Source organism: Symphalangus syndactylus, chromosome 5 (genome assembly GCF_028878055.3).
Source record: "Symphalangus syndactylus isolate Jambi chromosome 5, NHGRI_mSymSyn1-v2.1_pri, whole genome shotgun sequence".
NCBI classification, from domain to species: domain Eukaryota; kingdom Metazoa; phylum Chordata; class Mammalia; order Primates; family Hylobatidae; genus Symphalangus; species Symphalangus syndactylus.
Window position 1 is genome coordinate 91,279,472 of NC_072427.2, and position 26,391 is coordinate 91,305,862.

General features: G+C 47.2%; 1 protein-coding gene across 1 annotated transcript in view; it reads left to right on the forward strand.

The window, feature by feature from the left end:
• Positions 1-22,374, forward strand: part of LOC134736830 (uncharacterized) — a 96,722-nt gene extending 74,348 nt beyond the window's left edge. Inside the window, exons 1-2 of the mRNA XM_063640597.1 lie at positions 18,322-18,510; positions 19,780-22,374. Coding sequence (XP_063496667.1) covers positions 20,255-21,253 — 999 coding nt within the window. The 5' untranslated portion in view covers positions 18,322-18,510; positions 19,780-20,254 and the 3' untranslated portion in view covers positions 21,254-22,374. Of the gene's footprint in view, positions 18,511-19,779 lie in introns of the transcript that reaches the window.
• Positions 22,375-26,391: the final 4,017 nt, after the last annotated feature.

Genomic DNA, 26,391 nt, shown 5'->3' on the forward strand with positions numbered 1-26,391 from the left:
GGAATGGGAAAGGATTAGGGAACAAAAATGCAAAAGATATTATAAAAAAATGCTAAAATGTTATTGTCCATAAGACAAAGTTAGGGAAAGATGATGGATTTGGAGAGAGTGTCAGCTTGCAGAAGGTTATGTCCATAACTAAAATCAATCAAGAATATCTGAGAAATACCTACACATTGATAAAAGAAAGCAGGAATTCTAATGGGAAAATGGGTGAAGGATATAAACGGTAATTTACAAGAGAGGTAACCTTCCCCAAATACCCAAGCATATGAGGAGACTCTCATTAGGAATGAGAGAGATGCAAAGACAAGAAGAAGATATCACTTCAGATCCGTTAGGCCACACAAGAAAGCCATCTATATTTGGCATTGGTGGGTGAGTGGATAGAGCAGCCCTCCGGCCTTGCTTTGGAGGTGCAGATGGGGCAGAAGGCTGAGAGCACATGGGGACACTTAATCCAAGTTGGCACAGATGCTCTGTTCTGCAGCTGTGGTGCTGCTGGGCAGGGATTCAATGCTTGGGACATAGGTGAGGATGTGTGTGTGTGGTGTGAAGGGTGGTCCCGGGTAGCTGCACACACTTGGGTGCCCAGTGCTGGGGGTAGTGGTGGGTGATGTGGGGAAGCTCTTTGTAGAGCAGTGAATGGGAAGAGGGGTGGGCCAGATGTGCTGGGCAATCCCTGCTGGTGGTGAACATTCCATTCACATGTACCCCTCCCTCCTCTTCCCCATCTATCCCCACACCTCTTTCCATTTGTCTGTTTTCCTCACGGGTAAGCAGAGCACCCAGAATAACTTGCCATTTACTTTCAGAGAGTTTTCCTAGATTTGACTTAGTTGTGCTATTCAATAATAATCAATGGAAAGGTCTTCCTGCTTTCCTTACCCCATCCCTCCCTTCCTCTGTCATGCATGGGACACTCACCCTGGGCAGGCACTGTGCTGTGTGCTAAGAAAATGAAGAAGGGAAGAGTGACCTGAGAGAGCAGGCCCACTGACCCCCTAGCACTTCACGGTAATGAGGTGATCATCAGCATACCTTCATTTCTTCTAGAGGCAGTGGTTCTCAGCTTTTTGTTTTTGGGACCCCTTTACATTTTCAAAAATTATTGAAGACACCAAAGAGCTTTTTTTTGTGTGTGTGTGTATTATGGTAAGCTGAGCATTTTTTTTTTTTTTTTTAACTGAATTAGAAAGTGGAATTAAGACATTTAAAAACATTTATTAATTCATTTAACATAATAAACTTATTACATGTTGATATAAATAACATTTTTATTTAAAAAACCCTAAATTTCGAAGGACAAAATGGTCTAATAAGAAGAGCAGTATTATTTTACATTTTTTCAAGTCTCTTTAACAGCTGGCTTAATGGAAGATGGCTGGATTCTCCTATCTGCCTCTGTACTCAATCTATTGCACTACCACACATCACAAAGCTTCTGGAAAACTCCGCTGCACACTGAGAGAGTAAGGGTGGAAAGGGTAGATAACATCTTAGTATGATTATAAAAATCATTTGACCTTATGGGGCCCTGAAAGGGTCTGGGGACTCCCAGGGGTCCCTGGCCTGACCACACTTTGAGAACCACGGGCATTGGCCTTTCTGAAGGTTCGATGTAGTGCCTCAGTTCTAGAAGCCTTGATTCTAGAAGCAACATCTAGTGCTGTGGTGAGGCCTGGGGCTGAAGTCTGGCTGTGATCTTGGAGCATTAACCTAGAAATTGGGGATTGAGGGAAACTGAGGTGGGCTGCAGGCATTGGACTTTCCTTTTAGTGTTTCTTTGTGTGTTTTGAGGGACTTTTTAGTGCTCTTTTTACTGACTATAGGAAGTAGGATATGGGTGGTGTATTATCTGAAGCTATCATTTCCTGAGCACTTCCTCCCGGATAGGCATGTTGCCTGTGCTCTCTCTGGCTAAAATTAGTTTGTTCTTTGGAATTTGCTGTCTCTTAACATAACAAAGGGTTTGAAGTAAAAATAATAAAGTATTAGTGGAAATTTAAAGGTGCTGGCGGGCCCTTTTATTGTTCTGGTAACATTGACCTTACTTTAATCTGTGGTGCCCCTCCACGCTTGTATATTGGGAACAAGGGGTTTCATGTCCTTGGACTGGGGGCAAATTCTCAGACACATTTCTGGCAGAACTCAGGTGGAGAGGGAAACATCTTTAGCTCCATCTAAAGTGTAAAATGGAGTACAGATGTGTGCTGCCTGATGAAAATCTGCTTTTCACAACTGAGACACAGCCTTTGAGGGTCCCCCTGCATGTGATTTGTTTACCATTTCCATGCCCTCCTCTGGCACCGTCCTAGTTGCTAGTGAACAGATACCATTTGACACATAGATTTGCGTCGTTTTATAATTGCAAAGTGTTGGCAACCGCGTAATTGTCCCCTAAGAGAAGACTAGTTAAGTATGTTGTGGGATGTCTATATAAATGGAATACAATAGGGCTGAAACAAACAAGAATGTGTTTTCTTGTACCAATGGGGAAAATTTTCCAAGAAGTAGTGTTAAATAAAAAATGAAGACACAGAGCAAGTTTTATAGAGTGCCAGTCTTTGTGGTGGGGGCGGGAGTATACCTTTGCTTGTATTTGTGTAGTAACCTTTGAAGACTTTTAAAACCGTCTATTAAGAATGGAAACTCATCGGCCATGGTGGGAATAACGTGACTGTGAGAGAGGAAAGGGAAGGAACTGCTCATATGTACACGTTTTTATACTTTTGATACCATGTAGATGCATTACCCATTCAAACATTAAATATGCTTAAAAATAATAGAAAAGCAAAATAAAATCCAGATGGCAAGCAACTCAAATCCTTTTAACTAAAGCCCCTTCATTTTTCTAGACAGGGAATAGCCCCACTGTGAACCTGCCCCTGGGGTTAATGACTTTTCAGTTTTAACAAATGTCACCCTTAATGACCATGTGACCATGATAAATGCAGAAAGGCACCAACCCAAGTCCTCACTAGTTGGCTCAGCAAAGCAAACCTCTATTGATCCATGGTTCGTCTCTTTAGCTTGGTTTTTAGCAGGAAGGCATAGAGACCAAGTGTTCAGAAACTTGTTGGACAGAGGGTGGAATTTTGGAATTTTAATAGTTGTCTTTGGATGGGTTTCATGTGCTGTGAACGTGCCTTGAGAGAGTGCCAGAGTGTGCAGATCCATCAGGTTGGAGCCCGAGGCACCCCTAAAGGAGCTCCTACAAGAAGGAGGTGCTGTTTAGCTTCTGAGGGGTGGCATGGTTGGCTTACATCTCTGGGGAAGCTCTCAAGCAACAAAGGGTGAGGAATGGATAGTAGTGGCTTTTTAAATGCAGGTGAGGAATGTATATGGGCTTTGTAGATATCGCAAGCATAAGAGTCTTGAAAGAAAAGGGTTGGGGACTGACAGAAAAGCGTCACTTTCAAAATGTTGCAGAAGCACATGTTTCTCATTCTATTACATAGACATGTGTCAAAGTTTCAGTTTAGTTGATGAGACAAAAGTTGGAAACGTTACTTCATGCATTTTCCTCTCCTCAAATATGGCAGCCCTCTTTATCCATGGAGATCTGTTCCAAGACCCCCGGGGGATGCCTGAGACCTCGGAGAGTACTGGACCCTATACATTGTATGTTTTTTTCCTATATGCACATACCCATGATAAAGTTTCATTTGTAAATTAGGCACAGTAAGAGATCGACAACAATAATAAATAATGAAATAGAAAAATTATAACAATGTACTGTACCGAAGGTTATATAAATATGATCTCTATATACTGTACTAAAGGTTATGTAAATATGATCTCTCTCTCCCTCTGTCTCTCTCAAAATATCTTAATATATTTGGACTATAGTTGATGGCGGGTAACTGAAACCTCAGAAAGTGAAACTGAGGGTAAGACGGGATGATTGTGTTAACAATGGTGTTAATAATTTTAAGAAATTGGTGGAAGTAGGCAAAGTTTATATAGGACATTTCTGTATTATTTTTGCAACTCTTCAGTAAATTTGAAATTATTTCAAAATGCCAACTTGAAAAAAATTACCTAAAAGAACAATAATAACGACACAGGAAGCTTTTATTTACAAAGCTGAGTTCTTAAGAGAGAAAAGCTTCCTTTTAGCGTTGGGAGCCAGCCTTCTAGGCTGGGCATGGCAGGCACTTCTCTAGAAGAACATGAAGCCCAGGGGCTTTGGCTACCACAGCCCAGCCAAGACAGAAGTTCTGCAGAGCAGGACATGTCATTTGCACCTTTCAGAGGAGTCAGGATGTTGTCAGAGACAGGCCCCAGGGCCAGGCCTCCTGTTCAGACATCACAGATTCTCCATAAAGCAGAGAGGATGCAGGAAATGACGTAGGAATCATTTCCCAATGAGTCAACCTGTAGGCTGAAAGTGGGGGAGCTAGAGAGGAGACAAGGGTATAGATGAGTGTCCACAAGAGGCCCCTCCAGGCCCCTGGCTGAGGTTGAGATCCTGCAACGTGGACAGGACTGAGGGACCCAGGTAGGAGGGCCTGACCCTTGCCCACCTGGAACCAGGAGGGGGCGCCGTCTTGAGAACCCCTGCACCAGAAGGAGAGGCCCTGGGTTGGCCTGGGAATAGCGGCCTGGGGCAGGCAGAGGGCTCCGAGGCGGCCTGACTTGCTGGGTGTAAATGGATGTTAGCCTTTCCGGTCACCATTCGATGATGGCATTGGCTCTCCTTGCTTTGCTGGGGACGTTTTCTTCCCAGCGTATGTACTCCATGCTCCCTAGAGCATTTCATGTTCCTTAGTGAACTGGAGCCAAGGGAAGCCCCAGTGAGCTCGTTCAACCTCTCATCTGTAGGTGACAACTCACTCCCCAAATGCCCTCCTAGTGTTCTTTGTGCAGGTCTTAGAGGGAAGCTGTCCCCTGCTCCTGGCCCCCTGTCCCATAGGAGTGAGCAGGCTGGGAGGACACCATCCAGTGACAAAGGGCTGAGATCCGGGTCTTGGGGCTTTCTTTGCTCTTGTTGGCTCCCAGAGGCTAGGTCAGCTCTGAAGTAAGGGCACCTCTTACTGTGACTTGGGGTTACTGGTGGATGGCTTTATCCTTCTTTGAGGTGTGTGGTTGTGAAAGGACCCTGAGAAGCCGGTAAGATCAGTTTCTCTTCTTCGCCTGTGCTGGGTGGGGCACAGCGCACCACACTAGATCCCACGCAATGGGGAGCCTGGGAGGGGGCGTGACGGGGAGACTCTTTCCGCCAACAGCTCTCTGCAGTGTTTCTTTTCTTTTCTTTTTTTTGAGGTGGAGTATTGCTCTGTCACCCAGGCTGGAATGCAGTCGCATGATCTCAGCTCACTGCAACCTCTGCTTCCTGGGTTTAGTGACAAGCACTCTTCCATCTTGCTGTAGAAGAGCTGATTGATTCTACCAGCCACACAGGGAATGTGCAGGGAAGTATAGTAGATACGATCACTATTGCAATGCTTGTCGCTAAACTCAATAGAACAAAAACTAGAAAGCATTAGCTTTCAAAGCTGGCTGTCAGTTTGATGAAGTTAAATGAAGGGTGGCTGAGGAGGAAGATGGAGAGTTCATGTAGATTCTGAAAGGGTTTTCTGGTCCTTTCCAATTCCTTAGGAGTTTGTTTATTATTCCATTATTGATTGAACAGATATTGATTCAGCCCTGTGACCTGCCGGGCTCATCAAGACAAAGAAGTTGCTCTCATAGTCCCAGTGTGGGGAGACAGCTGATAAAAATACACACAGTTGGGCAGAAATGACAGCACGTGCCAGCAGTGGTACCTGCACGAGGACAAAGAAGTGGCAGAGACTGGCAGGAAGATGTGGGGCTATTGGGATGGGAGGGGTGGGACAGGCTTCGATGTTCAATAGGACAGTGGACTTGGGTCCTAGGGCTGCCCTGATAAAGCACCACAAACTGCGTGACTTAAAACACCAGAAATTTATCCTCTCACACTTCTGGAGGCCAGAAATCTAAAATCGAGTTGCTGGCAGGGCTGCATTCCCTTTGCAGGCTCTAGGGAAGATCCTTCCCTACCTCCTCCACCTTCTAGTGGCTCCAGGCCTCCCTGGCTTGTGGCCGTATTACCCCAGTCTCTGTCCCCATCTTCACATGGCCTAGTCTCTGTATCTCTGTGTGTATTCTCCTCTTTTTATAAGAACACCGATCATTGGATTTAAGGCTCACCCTAAAACTAGGATGTCTCATCGCAAAATCTTTAACTTAATTATATCTGCAAAGACCCTATTTCCAAATAAAGTCACAATGACAGGCTCCCCATGCACATGAATGTTGGGGAGGACGTGATTCAACCCACTGCAGGTGGTCAGGGTAGGCCACAGAGGGAAAAGAAGGTGGGATATGAGCTTAGAGGAGGTGCCGGGAAGCCAAACAGCTCCCTGCAGTAGGTGAGTTCCAGGGCAAAGGAGCAGCTAGGACAAAGCCCCTGAGCTGGGGCAATGAGGCCACTCTGGTGGGGGCAGCAGGCATGGATGGAAGAGGGAAGATGTGGGCAAGGCATCACACAGGGTCTCAGAGACCATGATGAGGCCCCTGCAGTTAGCACTGAGTGATATGGGGGCCACACAGGAGGCTGAGTAGAAGACAGATACCACTTGACCTTAGGAGACTGCCAGGAAGCTGGTTCAGGAATCCAGGAGCGAGCAGAGCGGGAGGATAATAAGTGGTTGGCTCTTGGGTTTACTTTGAAGGAAGGGCCAGCAGGACTTCCTGACCAATTGGAAGAGGGGAAGGAGGGAGTGAGAGCAAGAGGAGAATGGACAGGGACTCCAGGGCTCTCTTGGCTGGAACAGCCAAAAGGATAGTGTCACTGGGGATGGGGAGATCTTTGCAGGCAGCAAGTTGGACATGAAAGCAGGAGTTTAGTCTTGGGCGAAGGGAGTGTGAGATGCTGAGGCTGAGGTGTGGAGTTGACTGTTGGACATGTCAGTTGGGAATTTGGGAGAGAGGTCTGGGCTGGAGGCACAAATTTGTGGGAGGATGACTTTTTTCAAGATTGGCTTTTCCTAGATGTTGGGGTTTTTGGCTTACAGATGGGAAAGAGAGTGGGGAAAGGAGACAGAAAAAGAAAGAAAAAAGATAGTGAAGAAGGTAAGGAGTTAGACAATTTCATACTGGGGTGCCCACTGGGTGTTATTGGTGGAGGCAAACTGGAGATGAGAAAGAAGGAGCCCTGGAATCAGACTGAACTGAGCCTCTGTTTTCACTGCTGCGAAATGGGGATAATCATCATCATGATGACGATGACGACCCAAGCATCCAAACAAGACAATCACAGCTGCCAACCTTTGTGAGGCTCAGGATGCGCCCCACTCTCAGCACTTCCTGGATGTGCCCTCATTTAACCCTGACCATAGCTGTGAGGCAGGTTGGCAATTCTTTCTGTTTGGGGGCTGTGTAGTCTGAAGCATGGAGAGGTTGAACCTCCTACCTGAGGTCACACAGCTGGTGGGAGATGGTGCTGATTCACTCAGGCCTGAGCTCTTTGCCCTGGGCTCCACCTGTGATGCTTCTCCACTGTGTGCTTGGTACATCTTTAAATAGTCAAAAGGTACCCATAGGTAAAATTTGGGCTTGCAACTTGGGAGTACTGAGAATTATAAATAAAGGAGTCTTTCACATTCTGTTATGAGACCTGGGTCAGCCAGGCCACAGGGGCGGCCCCCCGGCTTTCCCCATCTCCCCCAGAGTTCCAGGTTGTGTGTGAAGCTGGGAGCGATGAGGGTGAATTTCAGGCCTCTCTTCTGCTGTCCTAAATGCTCCAGCGGACCAGCCTGGGGGCACTTCTCTTCATATCCTGTTACCTTGAAGAATAATCCCCTTTATTCTTGTTTTCCTGACTTGCCCATCTCTCTCTGGGTTTTAATCTTTTTTTTTTTTTTTTTCTGTGGAGAATGGTATCATCTAATATTTATTAAGTAATTAAGTGTTCAACAAAGCTAGGGCATTTCCTCCAAGCAGGCTGGCTGGAAGGCAGGTTTGGGGGCTCACTTTCCCTTGGGTCTGTGTCCCTGGGGATCCCAGGGCTGTGCACTGCCTGATCGGGAGGCGGCAGTCCTGGCTGTGACACCTGGCTATGGGAAGAAGGCCCGGAGGCGGGGACAGGAGAGGGTGCAGACGTGAGGTGTGGCAGGCACCGTCAACGCTGGACAGACAGCAGACTCGACCTTTGTGTGTGTTTGAAGATTTCCCAACTGGGAAACGGCTTCGAAGAGCCACGTCGCACACATGATCACACACCGCCCTGTGAGTGACCCATTTTGGAAATGAAGCTGTTCAAACACTGGGAGCAGACAACTGTGACCCCAAGTCAACCCCGAGAATGTCGCATGGGGCTGGAGAGGGACGCGCCTCCCATGCTGGGACGCACCAGACATTGACCAGCTATTTCCAACCTACGGGCCTGCAAAGATGTTAAAACTGATGTAAAAATATTCACATGTCTCTATTCCTAACATGCAGACAAGGCATGAAGGGGCCCGGTTCCCAGGCGTCTCCCCGAGGCCCTCTACACGAATAGCGCTGCTCCCTCCGCTCCACTTCTCTTCCAAAAACAAAGCGAGCTGCCAAACCAAACAGCAGCCACAAACCCCACACTTTCTTCTTCTGCGTAGAAAATCATAAAGTCACTGTGAAGCCAATGGAAGTTCAGAAAAGTATCGAGGAGAAAATAACCGCCTTCAGCTGTTCTGTCACTGGCAGCCTTTCGGCTGACTGCCTGTTCGAAATATTTTCTAATATGTTCTCATGATCACATTAGATTTTGAAAAAAGTGATTGCAACTAAAATTATTTTCATGGAAACAGTTTCAATGGACCCTGTTCATCCTATGAAATCATATCATAATTGATTGAGCCAATTTGCTACTGTTGGATATTTAGATTGTGTCCATTTTTTTCAACAATTATGCTGCAGTGAGCATTGTAAATAAATAAATCTCGGTGCAGATCTCAGATCTGTTGGTGTGGATAGTGATTCTCCAACATCTTGCCAAAGTGTATCCCCCAAAGAGAAGCTTTGAGGTTTTCACCTTTTTCTTAGAATTTTAGGAGAATGTTGCTTTCTTCTTGAAAGTGATCTGATTTGTTTTAATGTTAAAATAATGTCTTCAATTACGAATCCGTTAAATGAGTCGTTAATTTAGCCCTACCTGCAAAGGCTTTCAGTACAATGGATGTCCAGGGAGATGAGCCCTGGGGACCCTAAGGCCTCAGATCTCATCTGCTACTTCTCATGTTATGCCTCGGGGGTGCCCGGCTGAGAAACAGGTCTTTGCAGAGGGTTGCAGAAATGGAATTGCTGGGTTAACAGTGGGAACTTGTTAAAAGATTCTTGGTACATATGGCTGTTCTATATAACAAAATTAATTCCACAAGTATCAAAGTTATTACTTATAAGTAAAAGTTTTCATCTTCTGTACTCTTGTATTATAAAAACAGTTACAAAAAGGATAAATACTGATCTATTTTTAGAGTTAAGACATTTCTAGATATAGAAGCAAAAAGAACAGCATAAAAAAAGAATTTGACTACATATCTAAAGATGACGTTAAAATGAAAAGGTAAATAATAAACCAGAAATTTCAACTTGCTATATATGCTATATATGTGTATCACATATGTATATAAATGTGTGTGTAAGCATCAGTGTCTTAATAAAGAACACTTTCAACAAATTAACAAACTGCAAACATCCAGTGGAAAAATGGGCAATGAAAATAATTACAGATAACTGTAAGAATGAATAGAAACGATTAACATATACATGTGAAAAACAGTCAACCTCACTAGCAATTGAAGAAGTGTTAATTAATAAAAATTGTCACTGTCACCTAATATAATTGGTAAGCTTTAAAGACGATCATGAGGGTCAGCAAGGGCACAGGGAAGCATCATACTCCCTTGCTGCCTGAGCGAATGAATTCCTTCTTGTGTCCTGCCCCAGCCCAGGGACTACCTAGCCACACACCTTGGCTTCCATTCTACCCTGAGCCCCCCTCATGCCAAGGTAGAAAAGTTTTCCTTTATTTAAACCCCATAACGCTGTGTCTATGAGTCTCTTGTAGTAGGTGGTACAAACGATCTTACTTGATAATATCAATACTCAAAATAAATATGGTTTCTAATAATTTATTTTATTTTATTTTATTTTTGAGACGGAGTCTCACTCTGTTGCCCAGGCTGGAGTGCAATGGTGCCGTCTCGGCTCACTGCAACCTCTGCCTCCTGGGTTCAAGTGATTCTCCTGCCTTAGCCTCCCAAATAGCTGGAACTACAGGCACCCACCACCATGCCTGGCTAATTTTTGTATTTTTAGTAGAGACGGGGTTTCACCATGTTGACCAGGCTGGTCTTGAACTCCTGACCTCAGGTGATCCACCTTCCTCAGCCTCCCAAAGTGTTGGGATTACAGGTGTGAGCCACCGCACCCGGCCTGGTTTTCTACAATTTAGACATAAACGGTGCTATGTCATTGGATCTATTCGGCACCATGTACCAGGCACTGTCCTGGTTACTGAGATACTGCAGTGGACAAAACCAGACCTGGTCCCTGCTCTCGCGGAGCTGATCTGCTGTGTGGGAGACAGACTCTAAACAACCACATACATTAGTGAACAAGTGTATGAGTTCAGGAGGGGCGTTGCCAACAGTAAAGGAAGAAGGCCAGACAGGAGAGCAGTGGGCCAGGGGAGGGAGGCATTTTAGCCCAGCGTGTGAGAGAAGTTGGCTTCTGAGATGAGGCCTGATGGAGTGAGGAAGCCGTGGGAAGACCCAGGGAAGATGTTTCTAGCAAACGGAATGGCTTGCGCCAAGGCCCCAAGTCAGCAGTGTATTCGGGCAGTTCAAGGTTCAGCAAGGAAGGCAGCGTGGCTGAAGAGCACGGGGACAGAACAGTGGAGGTAGGAGGTGCCAGGGAAGTGGCCAGGCGTGAGAGCACACTGAGAGAACTGTGTAGGTCATGGTGAGGTTTTAGGGTGAGATGGGGGAGCCTCTGGTCTGGTGGGTTTTAGGCTAAGTGATGTCATGTTCTGGCTTTAAAAAAAATTGGCGCTCATGCCTGCAGTCCAAGCACTTTGGGAGGCTGAGGTGGGAGGATTGTTTGAGGACAGGAGTTTGAGAGCAGCCTGGGCAACATAGAGAGACCGCGTCTCTACAAAGAATAAAATAATGAGCCAGGCATGATGGCGCACGCCTGTAGTCCCAGCTACTCAGGGGGCTGCGGTGGGAGAATCGCTTGAGCTCAGGAGGTCAATGCTGCCGTGAGCTGTGATCACGCCACTGCACTCCAGCCTGGACAGCAAAGTAAGACCCTGCCTCAAAAAAGTAATAAAAGTTGGTATAAAAGGCACATAAGACAAAATTCACCATTTTAGTGCTTTTAAAGTGTTTAATTCAGTAGATTCACAATGTTGTGCAGTCATCACCACTCTCTAATTCCAGAACTTCATTACCCCAAAAACAGGCTCACTTTCATCACCCCAAAAAGAGACTCTTAGTCTATGCACAGTCACGCCACGTCCTCCCTCCCCCCAGCCCCTGACAACCACTTTTTGTGTCTGTGGATTCGCCTATTCTGGGTATTTCACATCTATGGAATCCTACAAGCCTTTTGTGATGGTTTCTTTCCCTCAGCAGAATGTTTTCAGTTCATCCACGTCGGAGCGTGGACCAGCACTTCTTCCCTTGCCATGGCCGAGGAATAGTCCATCACGTGGATAGGCAACAATTTATTTCTCCGTGCATCAGGTGACAGACATTTGGGTGGTTCCCACCTGACTCACTTCGTGAAAAAATCTCTCTGGGCCCCGTGTGGAGGCTCAAAAGAGCAGAGCTGGGAGACCAGGGAGGATGTAGCTGCAGGATCCCAGGGATGCAGGTGAGGGCTGGAGGCAGTTGCCCTGCAGGTGAGTGATGGGAGAGGCCCGAGGGGCAGCCAGTGAGGTGTGGGTCTGGAGCCAGAAGAGCATGTTTTCTATCAGTCCTTCCTCCACGACGACGTGCTCTTCAGGAGCCGAGCGACGATGACCTGTGGATGAGTAGCCTGGGATGCCCCTGTCCCCAGCCTCTTCAACCTGACGCAAGTTTGCGTTCTGTGCTCTCTTTCTCTGGAACAAGGATTGACTCCTAAGTGGCATCTGGAGAAGGCCGAGCTTCCTGCAGGGACCTGAAGAGGGTATTAATAGTAACTTTCCTCTGTGGGGTGCGGGACCAGCAGGTCAGGACAATGGGCCCCAGCCAGGAACCGATCCAGAGGTGACTACTGGCTGCCGCTGCGTGGAGCCCAGCAGGCCCGCTCTCCTCTCAGCCACAGTGGGGATTGCTTTCTGCATCCTGCTGAGAAAAAACTGCATAGAACAATTTCTGAAATTAAGGGCCATCCACTGGGTTATTTTAAACCAAAGAGCTGAAACCTCCTTCAGTAGACACAGGAAAATTGATTAAAGTCCGTGCTTCGAGGGCCCTGAAAGCACTTTACGTCAATGTCCTTCCTGCGATAGTGCTTCTGTGTTTTAATAGTAAAGCCTGCATGAGTTTACTAAGAAGGAAAACCTTATGTGTTTTGCAGGTAAAATGTCTGTCACCCAGGCATTGAACTCAGCAGTATGGTTTGGCAATTACTGTCCTCAAGGCTCCTTTCTTTCATTATCTTTATCTCCTTTAAAAAGTTTTTTTAAAGATTTTTTTCTTATTTCAAATGGTGCACAATCTTATACAAGATTTAAAAAATTACAAAATTAACTAGCAAAAAGTTAAAATCCTCCCTAATGCAGACGGCAAGGGGCTGTGGCTTCCTTCCTGTGTGACCAACATTCTTTTTGGTACGTTATGTTTTTATCAGCTGCTTTGGAATCTGAGGCTGATTGGTTCCATCTGTTTGACTTTCAGCTCTGAGCTCACCCTAATCATAGCTCACTATCGAGAAAAAGCGCAGAGACTGCTACAGAAGCTGCAGGCTTCTGCTTGATGATACAACCTAGTAACATACTGAGCTGGTCTGGAACCACTCACACAGACCCCTCGAATCACTGAGAGCCCAGGGCTGATGGAGCAAATAGAAGATACTGCAATGCAAGGAGGGCTCCTAAAAGAAGTCTTAGACAAGGAGTCTGCATCTGCCAAACTCCATTTTTCTGGAATCCCAGCTGAATGGTGGGATTCATTAATGCTTCCATGTTGCATTCTAACACCCAGAGCTGCCCCAGTTCTAATCTGTGACTCACAGTTACCCTGGTCATCATGAGTATGGATGGCCTCGCCCATAGGCACATCCATTCTCTCTTCCAGGCTGGCAGGTTTTCTCCAGGTTTGTTCACTTTTTTTGTACTTATTTCTGCATTTGCCCCCAGAAGGTTTTTAGAAACCGAAATGGAGTCATCAAATTGCTTACAGTGGCCAAATCTTGCCCTAAGGTCAAAGCTCTGAAGCACTGCACTAAAGAGCTCTTGGAACACCCGTGGATTCCCAAGGAAAGGAATGGATGAAGTTGTGAGCAACAGAGGTGGTGGCCCTGGGGGCGGGTGCCCAGGGGAGAAGGCAGCCATTTCCTTTGTCTTTCTTCTATTCTTCCTGGATGCAATTTTCCGCCCAGGTTTTCTCTCTTGGGTGAACTCTCTGCCCAAGGAGGGGGCTGTAGCTCTCCCTGACCCAGGGCAGGCGGCTCACCTTTCCTCTGCCAACAGGGCCTGGCAGCAAAGGCTGCTCAGACAGCCAGGAAGGGCATCTTTGCAGGGTTCTGAGATGGAGGCCGTATTTCTTAGAGCAAATCCCCTTGCTCTGTCTCTTTCAGAAGCCATGATGACCTTGTTGAATCCAGCCATTCTGCAAGTGCCTCTCTTTTGACTTTAGGGATGGAAGTCCTTCCAGGCATGCCAAGAGGGAAGGAAACATGGCAGGGGCATTGGCTTTGAAGTTGCCATGGTGGTTCCAATCCTGCGTCTGTCTCTTCCTGATGGGGTGACCTCAGGCAAGTTGCTTGGCCTCCCTGAACCCCAGTTTTCTAGTGTGCAAGATGGGGACCATATTGCCTTGGGGCTGACTTCCAGGACTGAGAGAGGTATTTTTTTTTTTTCTTTGAGACAAAGGCCTTGCTCTGTCACCCAAACTGGACGGCAGTGGTGCAATCACAGCTCACTGCAGCCTCAACCTCCTGGGCTCAAGGGATCCTCCCACTTCAGCCTCCTGAGTAGCTGGGACTGCAGGCATGAGCACCATGCCTGGCTAATTTTTCAATTTTTTGTAGAGATGGAGTCTCACTGTATTACCCAGTCTAGAGGGAGATAAATTCTAAGCTTAGTACAGCACCTGGCTTATATGAAGAACTCAATAATCAGTGATATTTATTTTATGTATTTATAGTTCCTAACATGGTGTTTAGTCAGCCTCCCTTTTGCCACATCTTCCAACTGTTCAGATATCCTACTTGTCTGCCTCCTCCTCCATGAACCCTCCCTAGGTTCCCCCAATCCTCAATGATTTCCATCTCCTCTGTTGTCAGTTTGCCCCATTCCATAGCACTCCAATGAGCTCTCCACATTCCTGCCACTAGGACTCTGTGAGTGTTTCTTGTGCATTAACGTTGTTTCATTAAGAGTGGGGAGGTGGCCTCAGAAGTGGTTCAGTGGTAGTTTAAGATGCTAGGTAAGAGCACAGATTCTGCAGCCACACTGCCTGGGTTCAAATCCTGACTGGGCCACTTAACACCAATATGATTTAGTTTCCTTATCTGTAAAATGGGTTCAATAATAGTTCCTCTCTCATAGAGCTGTGAAAAAGGATTAAGTGAGATCCATTTAGACCCATGCCTGAGCTTATATGTGGTGTGTAAGTGTTAGCTACTATTATGCCCACCTGTGTAATTTTGGTAAGTTGGCATATCTTTGTGAACCTCAGTTTTCTCATCTGCAAACCAGTAGTAATAAAATGTAATCCTCTGGGCTGTGGAATTAGATGAAGTGCTGAACATGTGGACACAGTGCTGGGTGCATGGTAAGCACTCAGTCTTGGTAGTGTAAGTTACACTGAAACAAGTTTTCAGTGTAAGCATATCCCACATATTGCATGGGACATAACTTATGCCTAAAAAATTATCCACTGTTGATCTGCAATTCAAATTTAGTGGGACATCCTGTATTTTACATGACAACCCCTCAAGAGGAACTAGTATGAGTTTCAGAAAATAATAGACGGAGGCAGAGGTGCTGATGGATCCCAGTGTGTCTTCTCTCTCCTCTGCTCTGGCCCTGCTGTGGCTTCCCTGAGGTCATGGCTCCAAAGGTGGACATGCTGGGCTTGTTGAATCCTGGCATGCTCTGTGCAAATCCCTCAACAATTGTCCAGAGTCTGCCCCCTCTCAGCAACCCCACAGCTATTGCCCTGGTCCCTGCCTCACTCTGGGTACCATCCCTCAGCTGCTCTCTACACAGAACCCAGAGATATCCCTTTAAAGGTGACACTGCTGGTTGGTTGTGGTGGCTCACACATGTAATCCCAGCACTTTGGGAAGCCGAGGCTGGAGGATCACCTGAAGTTAGGAGTTTGAGACCAGCCTGGCCAACATAGTGAAACCCTGTCTCTACTAAAAATACAAAAATTAGCTGGGCGTGGTGGCATGTAGCTGTGGTCCTAGCTACTTGGGAGGCTGAGGCAGGGGAATCACTTGAATCCAGGAGTCAGAGGTTGCAGTGAGCTGAGATCATGCCACTGCACTCCAGCCTGGGTGACAGAGCAAGACTCTATTAAAAAAAAAAAAAAAAAAAAAAGTGGCACTGCCTTCTCAAAACCCCACAGTGGCCCCCTTCTCACGAAGAATAAAATCTAGAGTCTGGACCTTTGCCTCCAGGCCCTGACTGTTCTGGCCCTGGACTCCCTCTGGCCTCTTTCCTCCCCTGTCTTGCTCACTTGCTCTGCCCCAGACACACCTGCTGCTTGATGTTCCTGGAAGCACCTGCTGGTCCTTTTTGGATGAGACACTCTGTCCCCTGAGTACAGGAATTCTTGCTCCCCCTCACTTCACAGCATCTTTGTGCAAACGTCCCACCCCCGTGAGCTCAACCCTGGGCTGGGCTCCCCTCTCACCTTATCTTTTCTTCTGGGTGATCATCGCCTCTCGACACTCCCAGCACTCTTCTGTTTGTTGACTGTCCCCTTCACAGTCCCAGGAGCCCATGAGGGCAGGGACTCTGAGATGTCCTCCACTCCATCCTGGCCACGCTACATGCCTCCCTGGATGGACGCCCCACAGGCCAGTGTGGAATGAATGGGTCACATAGTGGTGATGAGATGGGGAGGCTTTGCAGGTTTCCATGCTATAGAACTTGGCAAATGAGTGAAATTGTGCCAGGAAAGAATTCTTGGAGGTCTTGTAGCAGCTCAAAGCCTTAAGGTTGAGTCTGTGGCAGGTAACGTTGAACCAAGCTTCTGGAAGTTTCTGCCAATGACACCCACGTCCAGTGGTTGGACTCATTTTGACTTCGTGCTCTTCATATCGCAGATTTGTCCTTCTCTTCCTCTTCCTGTTGTCAGTAGTATTGATTGATCACTGGGCTTGCTCAAGCATTTGAAAGGACAATGATGGAAATGCGGACTTGCCCTGTAATAACATGAAGGACGAACGGTTTCATTAGAATGCTATAGAGTTCTTGGGGGGATGGGAGGGTTGTATCCTTAGGACATTGCTACTGTTTGGATGTTCGCCCCTTCCAAATCTCATGCTGAAATTCGATCCCCAATGTTGGAGGTGGGGCCTGGTGGGAGGTGTTGGGTCATGGCGGTGGATCCTCATGAATGACTTAGCACCATCCCCCTGGTGATGAGTGAGTTCTCACTCAGTTCACGTGAGATCTGGTTGTTTAAGAGTCTGGGACCTCCCGTCTTCTCTCATGCTGCTGCTCTCGAGTGTGATGTGCGTACCCCACCCCCTTGCTTTCCACCATGAGTGAAAACTCCCAGAGGCCTCCCCAGAAGCTGAGCAGATGCTGGCATCACACTTCCTGTACAGCCTGCAGAACTGTGAGCTAAATAAACCTCTTTAAAAAAAAAAAAGTTATCCAGCCTCAGATATTTCTTTATGGCAATGCAAAAATGGCCTAACACATTCATTTCAGCTGTGTCAGTACCCCAACTGCCCTCAGAGGTGGAAGGGACATATGTTTCGCCCGATGTGCACTTAGAAAACTAAGTGCAGGCCGGGTGTGGGTGGCTCACACCTGTAAGCCCAGCACTTTGGGAGGCCGAGGTGGGCGGATCACCTGAGGTCAGGAGTTCAAGACCAGCCTGGCCAACATGGTGAAACCCTTTCTCTATTAAAAATACAAAAAATTAGCCAGGCATGGTGGTGCATGCCTGTATCCCCAGCTACTCGGGAGGCTGAGGCAGGAGAATCATTTGAATCCGGGAGGTGAAGGAGGTTGCAGTGAGCTGAGAGTATGCCACTGCACTCCAGCCTGGGTGACAGAGTGAGACTCTGTCTCAAAACAAAACAAAACAAAACAAAACACTGAGTGTAGAGGTTAATACCTTCTCAAATCCTATAGTTGCTGAGTGTAAGCTGAAGCTCACCTTTTCCCCTTTCTTTTTAATTTAAAAATATTTAAATACAAATATACACTTAATATTAATTTAAAAATAAATATATAAATAAATATTAAATACGAAGAAGTTTAAGATAAAAAATATAATGAGAAAAATTGTCCATAATCTCCCAACTCCTCCACAGCGGTTTCATCTCCCCACCCTGGCCTCATTATTCACGTGACGTTTTCACATCATCCTCACCATAGGTATCACTTAAGATTGTTAGAAATATATTGTCACCTCATCCCATTGTCTCTCAATAATAGTTTTCAGTGACCGCATAATAGTCCAACAAATGAAAGCTCCAGATGATGTATCTTCAGGCTATTTCTCTATATTTTTAAACAATAACGCTTATTTCATAAACATTTTTGAGCTGTAACGTTTTTCTTTCTTTTGAGCCCAAGTGTTAGAATTCTGTTGTGGGTCAAATTGTGTCCCTCAAAAAGATGTGTTTAAGTTCCAACCCCTGGTGTTTGGAAACAGGCCCTTATTTGGAGATAGGGTCTTTGCAGATGTAACCAAGTTTAGGTGGTCATTAGGGTGCATCCCAGTCTAATATGGCTTGTCCTTATAAGTAGAGGAAAATGTGACGTGGAGACGCAGACACACATGGATTGTGACGACGAAGGCAGAGGTTGGAGTGATGCTGAGATAGGGTCTTTGCAGATGTGATCAAGTAAAGAGGAAGTTATTAGGGTGGGGTCCCAATGTAATATGGCTGGTCCTTATAGGTAGAGGAAAATGTGATTTGGAAACACACGCATGGAGTGTGATCATGGAAGCAGAGATTGGAGCGATGCAGCTGCCAGCTGAGGAGTGCCAAGGGTTGATGGTCACCATCGGAAGCTAGAGGGGGCAAGGGGGGCTCTATCTGGAGTCTCAGAGGGACAGCAGCCTTGATTTTGGACTTCTTGCCTCCAGTAAGGTGAGACAATACATTTCTGTTGTTTTAAGCCTCCTGGTTTGTGTTACTTTGTTGGGGCAGCCCCAGGGACTCTGAGTCTGATATTCTGTGAAGTACACAGCAGAAATTCGCCTTTCCTGATCACATCACACTGATTCTGGGACCAAGCAGGCTGTCGCAGGCAGGGGCCAAGCCAGGCTTGAGAAGATGGGCCGGGTTGGGCCTCAGCCTCACATGGGCTTCTGTGGGTCATGGCCTTGGCGTTCCTCCAGCCCGGGCTAATGCAGTCTCCTATGGAGGAATGGCATCCCAGGCCTTCACCCCTCCAGGTCAGCCGTGGCCGCCGGCCAAGGCGACCGCGTGGGCAGCCTCACATTCCTGCTCGGCTTTTGGCCCCGTGTCCTCGGCACTCAGGTCTGCAGTTCAGCCCAAGTGTTGAGACTCAGGTATGCAGTTCAGGGCAGCCTTAATTAACCCTCCCATGGGCCTGGGCACCGCCTGCGCCTCTGGGCTGCTGGTTTTGTTCCTGATGCTGCAGCCTGACACTGTGGGCGGGGGGGGGGGGGCGTGCAGTTTGCGATGGAAGGTCCCCTCCGAATGGAGGAAGCCTTGACCTTGGGAGGGGCCTGCCTTTTCGCTGGGCTCGCCTTTCTCTGGGCAGCATTCGCTCAGCACTTCAGTGCAGCCGATTCCCCTGGGACTGAATTCACACCAGCCACGACGGCTTCCTGGCTGCTTCACGTTCTCTATGTTTGCAGCTGTTCTTTGGTGGCAGAAAAAGATGATTTTTCTTCCCCCCACTCCCATTCTCTTTTGTTAGTTTCTCTCCCTGAACCACATTTTGAGCTAAGTGAAGGTCTCAGGTTGGCCTTTAGAGGGAGTAAATCCTCTGATAGCATCAGATACTGGAGAGGCGGAAATGAGGGTGTTAGGCCCTGGAGAACAGGTGCCACCAGCTTGCCTCCCATTAGGAAAGACATTTCTGTATCTTTGGCCCATGAATTATATTCTCTTCTCAAGCAGTTCCAAATGAGCATTTAGGGCTTTATCTATCTCCCGTATGCATGATTGACTGGGAAGTAGGATGGCAGCCCTGGGTGGGGTCTTGGCTCACCTGCTCACCAGCAAGGTGACTGGGTCTCACTGCCACCCAGCACTCACCCAGCCCCCTCCTGGGGCATTGGGGGGATTAGGGGTGGAGGCATGGGTAAGAGAGTGAGCATGCAGGTGCCTGGAGAAGCAGTTTCTGAAGGCATGTGGTTTGTCCTTGCCATCTCTTTGATTTTACAGTTGGCAAGAATTTCCAAGGCATCTCATCAACAACTTCTGATAAATGAGGAAGTGGAGGCTGAATTGTAGTTCCACAGCATCGCGAGCCAGAAGCGGGGTGGGAATCCAAGTCTTCCGGATTCCCAGCTCCGTGATTCGTGCCTGTCACAAATTTGGGACCAAAATCCACCTGTCTGTGGGATTAACAACAGTCGAGGCTATGATTGACATCGTGCCCTACCGAGTGCACAGGTCTGGCCAGCTGGGCGGCTGGACCTGGCTCTCTTGCCTTGGATCCGTTCAGCCCATTTTGTGGATGGATCAGGTGAAGTGTGGCTCCTGGGGCTGCTGGCTGCTTTCCAGCGTGCGGTTGCCGAGCATGTGAATGAGGCTTTCCTGAACCGCAGCTTCCACAGCGCGTGCCGAAGGAACCCTCACATGGAACCTAAGGGCGCCAGAGGCAGAGCTGGAGGCGTGGTATTGGTGGATCCTGGGGATGCATGTTGGGGGCTGGGTGGGTGCTGGGAGAGAGGAAAGAACTGGACCCACCTGGAAGACCAGCCAGGTGTGGGTCAGAAGCTATAAGCGTGAGAGGGCTCGAGGAATTCTCATAGTGCTTTCTGGAGCAGGGGAAAAGAGGGCTGGCCAGGAGGCCCCCACGTTTGTCTCCACCATCCTGCAGTCTTCATTTTCCCTCCAAATGGGAGGGTTGCCCGCAGCTGGCCAGCCCGTCGTGGCACAGACTGTGTTTCTCTTCTTTGAGCGCCACACGAAAGACACTCAACAGATGCCAACAGGCAAGTTGGAAGGTACAAGGGAGTCCCGGGATTATTTTTTTGGAGGCGTTTTAAAGGGTAGATGGCTTCCTTTCTGCTCTGTGCCTGTCCCCAGCTCAGCCCTCCACAGGGGGACCCAGGCCCGTCCCCTTTCCTCCTCCCTTCCTCCCCGCAGCTTGTGTTCAGGGCTCCCTCCCAGAGCGCCTCAGCCCCTCTCCCCCTTTGCACCCAGGCCCAGCTCCAACAGCGCTTCTTTCCTGGAGAGGTCTGTCAACGGGGTGGCCCACCACCTTGCTCCCCATGTCACCAGCCCTGCCCACCCACCCAGCCTTCCTCAGTCCCAGTCTGCCTGGATTTCCTTGCAGAGCCAAAAGCTAGAACAAGTCGAGGCTGCTGCTGTTGCCCAACACACACTGTTGTCCCCAGCTCCACCCCAGAACAGCCCAAATTCCCCAGATTGCTGTGAAGAGAGTCAGCCTGTGCTCAGAGGCATTGAGCAATGCGGAGCCTCTCAGCGTCCCTGCCCCTGCACCCGGCAACAGCCAAGCGGCCTGAGCATCCGGGGTCAGATCGGAAGGTGTTTAAGGGAGGATGGCTCCTTCCTTTTGGGGTGTAGTGGGAAAATGTTGTTGGTGGGCAAAGGTCCCTCCACATTACCCATCCTTGGGGGGAGTCGGTTTCAGTTTGGGTTCATGATATCTGGTTGCTGCTTTGTTTAGGGTGTGGGAGTCAAAGGCTGGAGGGTGGCGTTTTCAGGATGGTGCGAACCTTTTACCTCTGAGTTGAAGGGAAGAGGGAAGCAGCTGCCCTCGCAGCAGGAAACAGAGTCCGGCCTGGAGCTGACACCTCCAGCTGGCCAGGGAGGATGTCACCAGGCAGTTGCTATGTCTTTGATGTTGGGGCTGCCTTTTCTCCTCTCCCTGACCACCAGACAGCTGGGTGGGCTGAGAAGGAGGCGCCCGGCACACACGTCCGTTTCCTGGAAAGGCGTGGCCGCAAAGGTCACTCCATGGACTCTGAGCAGGGGCCATGGGGCCTCCTGAGCCCTTCTGGATGGAGACCTGGGATTTGGCCCCACATTGCATCCTCAGGCTTTGCTGGATATTCCCAGCCCCTCTGAGTGAATTCCAGGGAGGTGTCCCCTGAAGCAGGAGTCCCGCCCCCATGACATGCTTGTCAATTCACCACAAACCCAAGTCCAGGTGACCCAGGAGAAGAGGGCTGCCGAGCAAATGTCCTGCATGCATTTAAAGAGTTAATAAGGGAGGGCCAAGGAGCCTGATTTAAAACAGAATAGGAAAGTCTTTTAAAATATCTTTTTTTAAAAAAATTAAAATACCTTTAAAAATCTTTAAAACATGTATCTTTTTTTCTTATTATAAAAGATTAAATGTTTATTGTAGAAAATCTGGAAATGACAAAAAAGTATAGAAAACATGAAAACTCATCTTGAATCACCCAAGAAACTGTGAACCCGTGTTAACCTTATGATCTACCCTTGATACACACAAACACACACCAGCACGCGTATTTTCACACTCGACCGAGACCGTCCTACAAATACAACACTTACCTTTCTTAATTTCTCTTAAAATTCCATAACAAGCATTTTCCCATGTCTTCAAAACATGAATTTTTACAACTACCTAGCATTCTTTGGAACGACTAAGCAATTTATTTAACAAACTCCTTATAGGTTATGTATAGCACTTAAACCAATTAAAATGTACAAGTGTGCCTTATGGAATAGAATAAGAAACCTGCCACCCTGAGCCTCCGTTTTCCCCATCTCGAAAGTGGGAGAACTCTGCCTTAGCTCAGGTGGCTGGTGTGCTCTTTAATTAAGATTTAGGAAAGTCCTTGCAATTCGTGGGTGAAGGATTGCTACCTCACTCAAAGGTTTTGCGTACTCACCCTTAATTATTATGATGTGCTCATTATGGGCAATTAGCACATTGCAGGACAACAGAGAGGAATTTATTTGGGAGTTGATCTGTGTTGTTGTCCTGGGTGAGCCAGGGTGCTGGAGGTTCAGGAGGCCTGTGATTGGCTCCTGACTGGAGAGACAAAAATCAGCCAGCAGCATCCAGGCCTCAATGGGCCGAGATAATCGCTGATGCCAGGCTGATCCTGAGGGTGGGAAGGAGAAATGCCACCTGGCAGGGCAGGGAGAGTGGGTCTTTCATGGGTGCCAAGTGCCAGCTCTCCATTTTCCTTTGCCTTCCTGATTTTAATCTTCTGGAATACATATACAATTCACCAGGATTTCTATCTTCATATTGGTTCATTGAGCATTTGCACAGATTGTCTTAATGGCCCATGAGCTATGGTGTTTGTCTTTGGACTCTCCAGAAGTTTTCACATGTGACTTTTTTTTTTTTCGTTTGAGATGGGATTTCACTCTATGACCCAGGCAAGAGTGCAGTGGTGTGATCACAGCTCACTGCAGCCTCGACCTCCTGTGGTCAAGCAGTCCTCCTGTCTCAGCCTCCTGAGTAGCTGGAACCACAGGAGCACACCGCCATGCTTGGCTAATTGTTGTATTTTTTTGTAGAGATGGGGTCTTGCCGTGTTGCCCAGGCTGGTCTCAAACTCCTAAACTCAAGCGATCCACCCACCTGGGCTTCCCAAAGTGCTGGGATTACAGGTGTGAGTTGCCCCACCCAACCGTGATTAATTTGGGCTCTCAACACCCTAAAATGGGAGAAGGAGGTAGCATAGAGTGTGTATGACTGATTGTATTTACATTTGTTGCAATTTGAAGAAATGTAGCTAAAAGTCCATCTGCAGAGAGATTATGACCATCGCTTCTGTCTGATCAAGGTCTGTTTTCCTGATCGGTGAGTACAGTTATGTAAAAGGTAAAGGGGTAGACTGTTTGCAGCAGGCACTGTCCTGGAATGTGCAGGCCACGTGGTCACCTTGCATGTGAGAGCAAGGTCTGCAGCTACAGTCCTTGAGGGAAATTCTCAATGCTCTACCACACTTTCTGGAATGTTCAGCGTCTTGCAAATAGCCTAACAGCAATTTCAGAAGCACCCAGAGATGCTTAGGAGCAGTAATGATGATTTGACAGGCTTTATTCCTAACACTCTTTTTCATTTTCATTTTATTTCTTCATTTATTTGAGATGGAGTCTTGCTCTGTTGCCTCAGTTGGAGTGCAGTGGTACGATCTCGGCTCACTGCAACCTCCACCTCCCAGATTCAAGTGATTCTCCTGCCTCAACCTCCTGAGTAGCTGGGATTACAGGCACCCACCACCACGCCCAGCTGATTTTTTGTATTTTTAGTAGAGACGGGTTTCGCCATGTTGCCCAGACTGATCTCGAACTCCTGGGCTCAAGTGAGCCACCTATCTCCGTCTCCCAAAGTGCTGGGATTACAGGCATGAGCCACCGCACCTGGCCCCTAACACTCTTGATTGTGGAGGTACAGGGTAGTGGGGGAAGAATTGTTTAGTGCATTCTTGAGTCAACCCCTAGTTCTCAGCTAGTCTGGGGAAAGATTTACATCCAGGAAGCTGAGGGTTCAGATTATTGACTGGTCCAGATGTAGGCTGCAGAAGATCGCTGAGGAGGCATCCCCCATAGACAATTTCCATGGCATCCAGGAATGGCTCTTTCCAAGGCTAGGATGACCCACTGAGTAATTGTCAGACTTTGGAAAAAAATGAATTGAGATGGTTTCAAACCCTCCAGGAAAAAAGGGAGGGGAGGATGGAGGGCATCCCACATCATCCCACATCCTCCTTCTCGATCGAGATAAAATATTTGAACTTTTGACCCCATTGCACAGTTTTAACTGGTCCAAGTGCTTCTGCAGATTTTGAGCTGAATGATACAAGCACAGCGCTACTCAGATTTGAAATACTGAGATCTTTTCTATTTCTCACCTCTAGGCTTTGTGAATACATGCGGGCATGCCTTCATTTTACTAAAACATCTCAGATTGAGATGTTGAATGCACCACAGTTATTATTATTTTTTGTCTCTGGAGACGGTGGGCTAACAGAAAACTCAAATCTGACAGGAGTTTCTCGTCTTATTTTCTAGGTCAGATGCCTCAGCATGCATTCCCAGGACTTTATAAGATGATCCACTGAAGGATTTCAGCAATAAAATTCTGGAGTGTCAACTGATAACGTTCTTCAGTCTTAGCTTGCTCACCGTTTGAGTAGTGTCACATGTACATGCGTATTATTAGAAGTGAATGTATGAAGTTTTTGTTACTGAGAGAGTGGCCCTAGAGCAGGTGCCAGCGAACTGCAGCCCACAGCCCAAATCTAGCCTGCCGCCTCTCTTCATGTGGCTCACAAGCTAGTCATAGTATTATATTTTAATAGTGTGGGAAAACATCAAAAGAAGAACAATATTTTGTGGAACATGAAAATTATATGTTTACATTTTAGCATCCATAAACGTGGTTTCATTAGAACACACTTCTATGGTTTGAATGTCCTCTCCAAAACTCATGTTGAAACTTAGTCCCCAACATCACTATATTGAGAGATAGGGCCTTTAAGAAGTGATTGGGGCATGGGAACTCTGCCCTCATGAATGGATTAATCTATTCATGGATTAATGGATTAATGCGTTAATGGATTGGTGGGTTATCATGGCAAGGAAACTGGTGGCTTTGTAAGAAGAGGAAGGGAGACTTGAGTCCTCTCACCACAGGACACAGGACTCTGCAGAGAGTCCCAGCTAGCAAAAGGATCTTCACCAGATGTGGCCTCTTGACCTGAGACTTCTCAGCCTCCATAACTGTAAGAAATAAATTCCTTTTCTTTATAAATGACCTAGTTTTAGGCATTCTGTTTTAAGTGACAGAAAATGAACTAAGACAATGCTTATGCCCATTCACTACATATTATCCACGGCTGTTGCCTGCATTTTGATGGCAGAGTTGAGCAGTTGCAACAAAGACCAAATGGGCCAGTAAAAGCTGAAAATATTTACTATGTGGCTTTTACAGAAAATACTTGCCAACCCCTACCCTAATCACTGGCTTCATTTCCTGGGACAATGTTTTTGTACTTATCCAACTGTGGATAGCATTTTTTTTTTTTTTTTTTTTGAGATGAAATCTAGCTCAGTCACCCAGGCTGGAGTGCAGTGGCACGATCTTGGCTCACTGCAACCTCCGCCTCCCAGGTTGAAGCAATTCTCTGCTCAGCCTCCCAAGTAGCTGGAATTACAGGCACTCACCACCATGCCCTGCTAATTTTTGTATTTTTAGTAGAGATGGTGTTTCACCATCTTGGCCAGGCTGGTCTTGAACTCCTGACCTTGTGATCCACCCACCTTGGCCTCCCAAAGTCCTGGGATTACAGGCGTGAGCCACTGTGCCTTAATAAACTTTCTCAAATAACTTACATATATATTGAATGAGTAATCCCCCTCAATAATTTTACCTGGGATTAGGGAAGAGGCATTAGAAGAAGGCCAGGGAAAACATCTTGAAGCCAGCAGACTGTGAAAAGTCAAGAAGCTGAACAAAAAGTTGATTTGGTGGGCTATGAATGAGCTTGAGGGCAGGCCATGTGTGTCCTCCTTTAATCTGCTACTGTCTTTGTATGGATGTTGATACTGTAGTCAGCCAGTGGTTACAGAGTAACCTCAGCCTCATGTTAGTGTCATGCTGCCTTGTACTAACTGAGCACTTCCTTCCCCAGGAGCCTGCAGCTCTATGCTCAAACTTATTTCTCCCCTTAACATTCCCAGGAGAGGGGCTTTCATTGGATACAATCTCTTGTGATCAATTCACTTTTTAGGTACATGAAATTTTAAAAAGAGACAAACCCTCATCAGAAGTGGGAGAACTTTTCAGCAAAGCCCAGGTGGCTGCTCACAGGT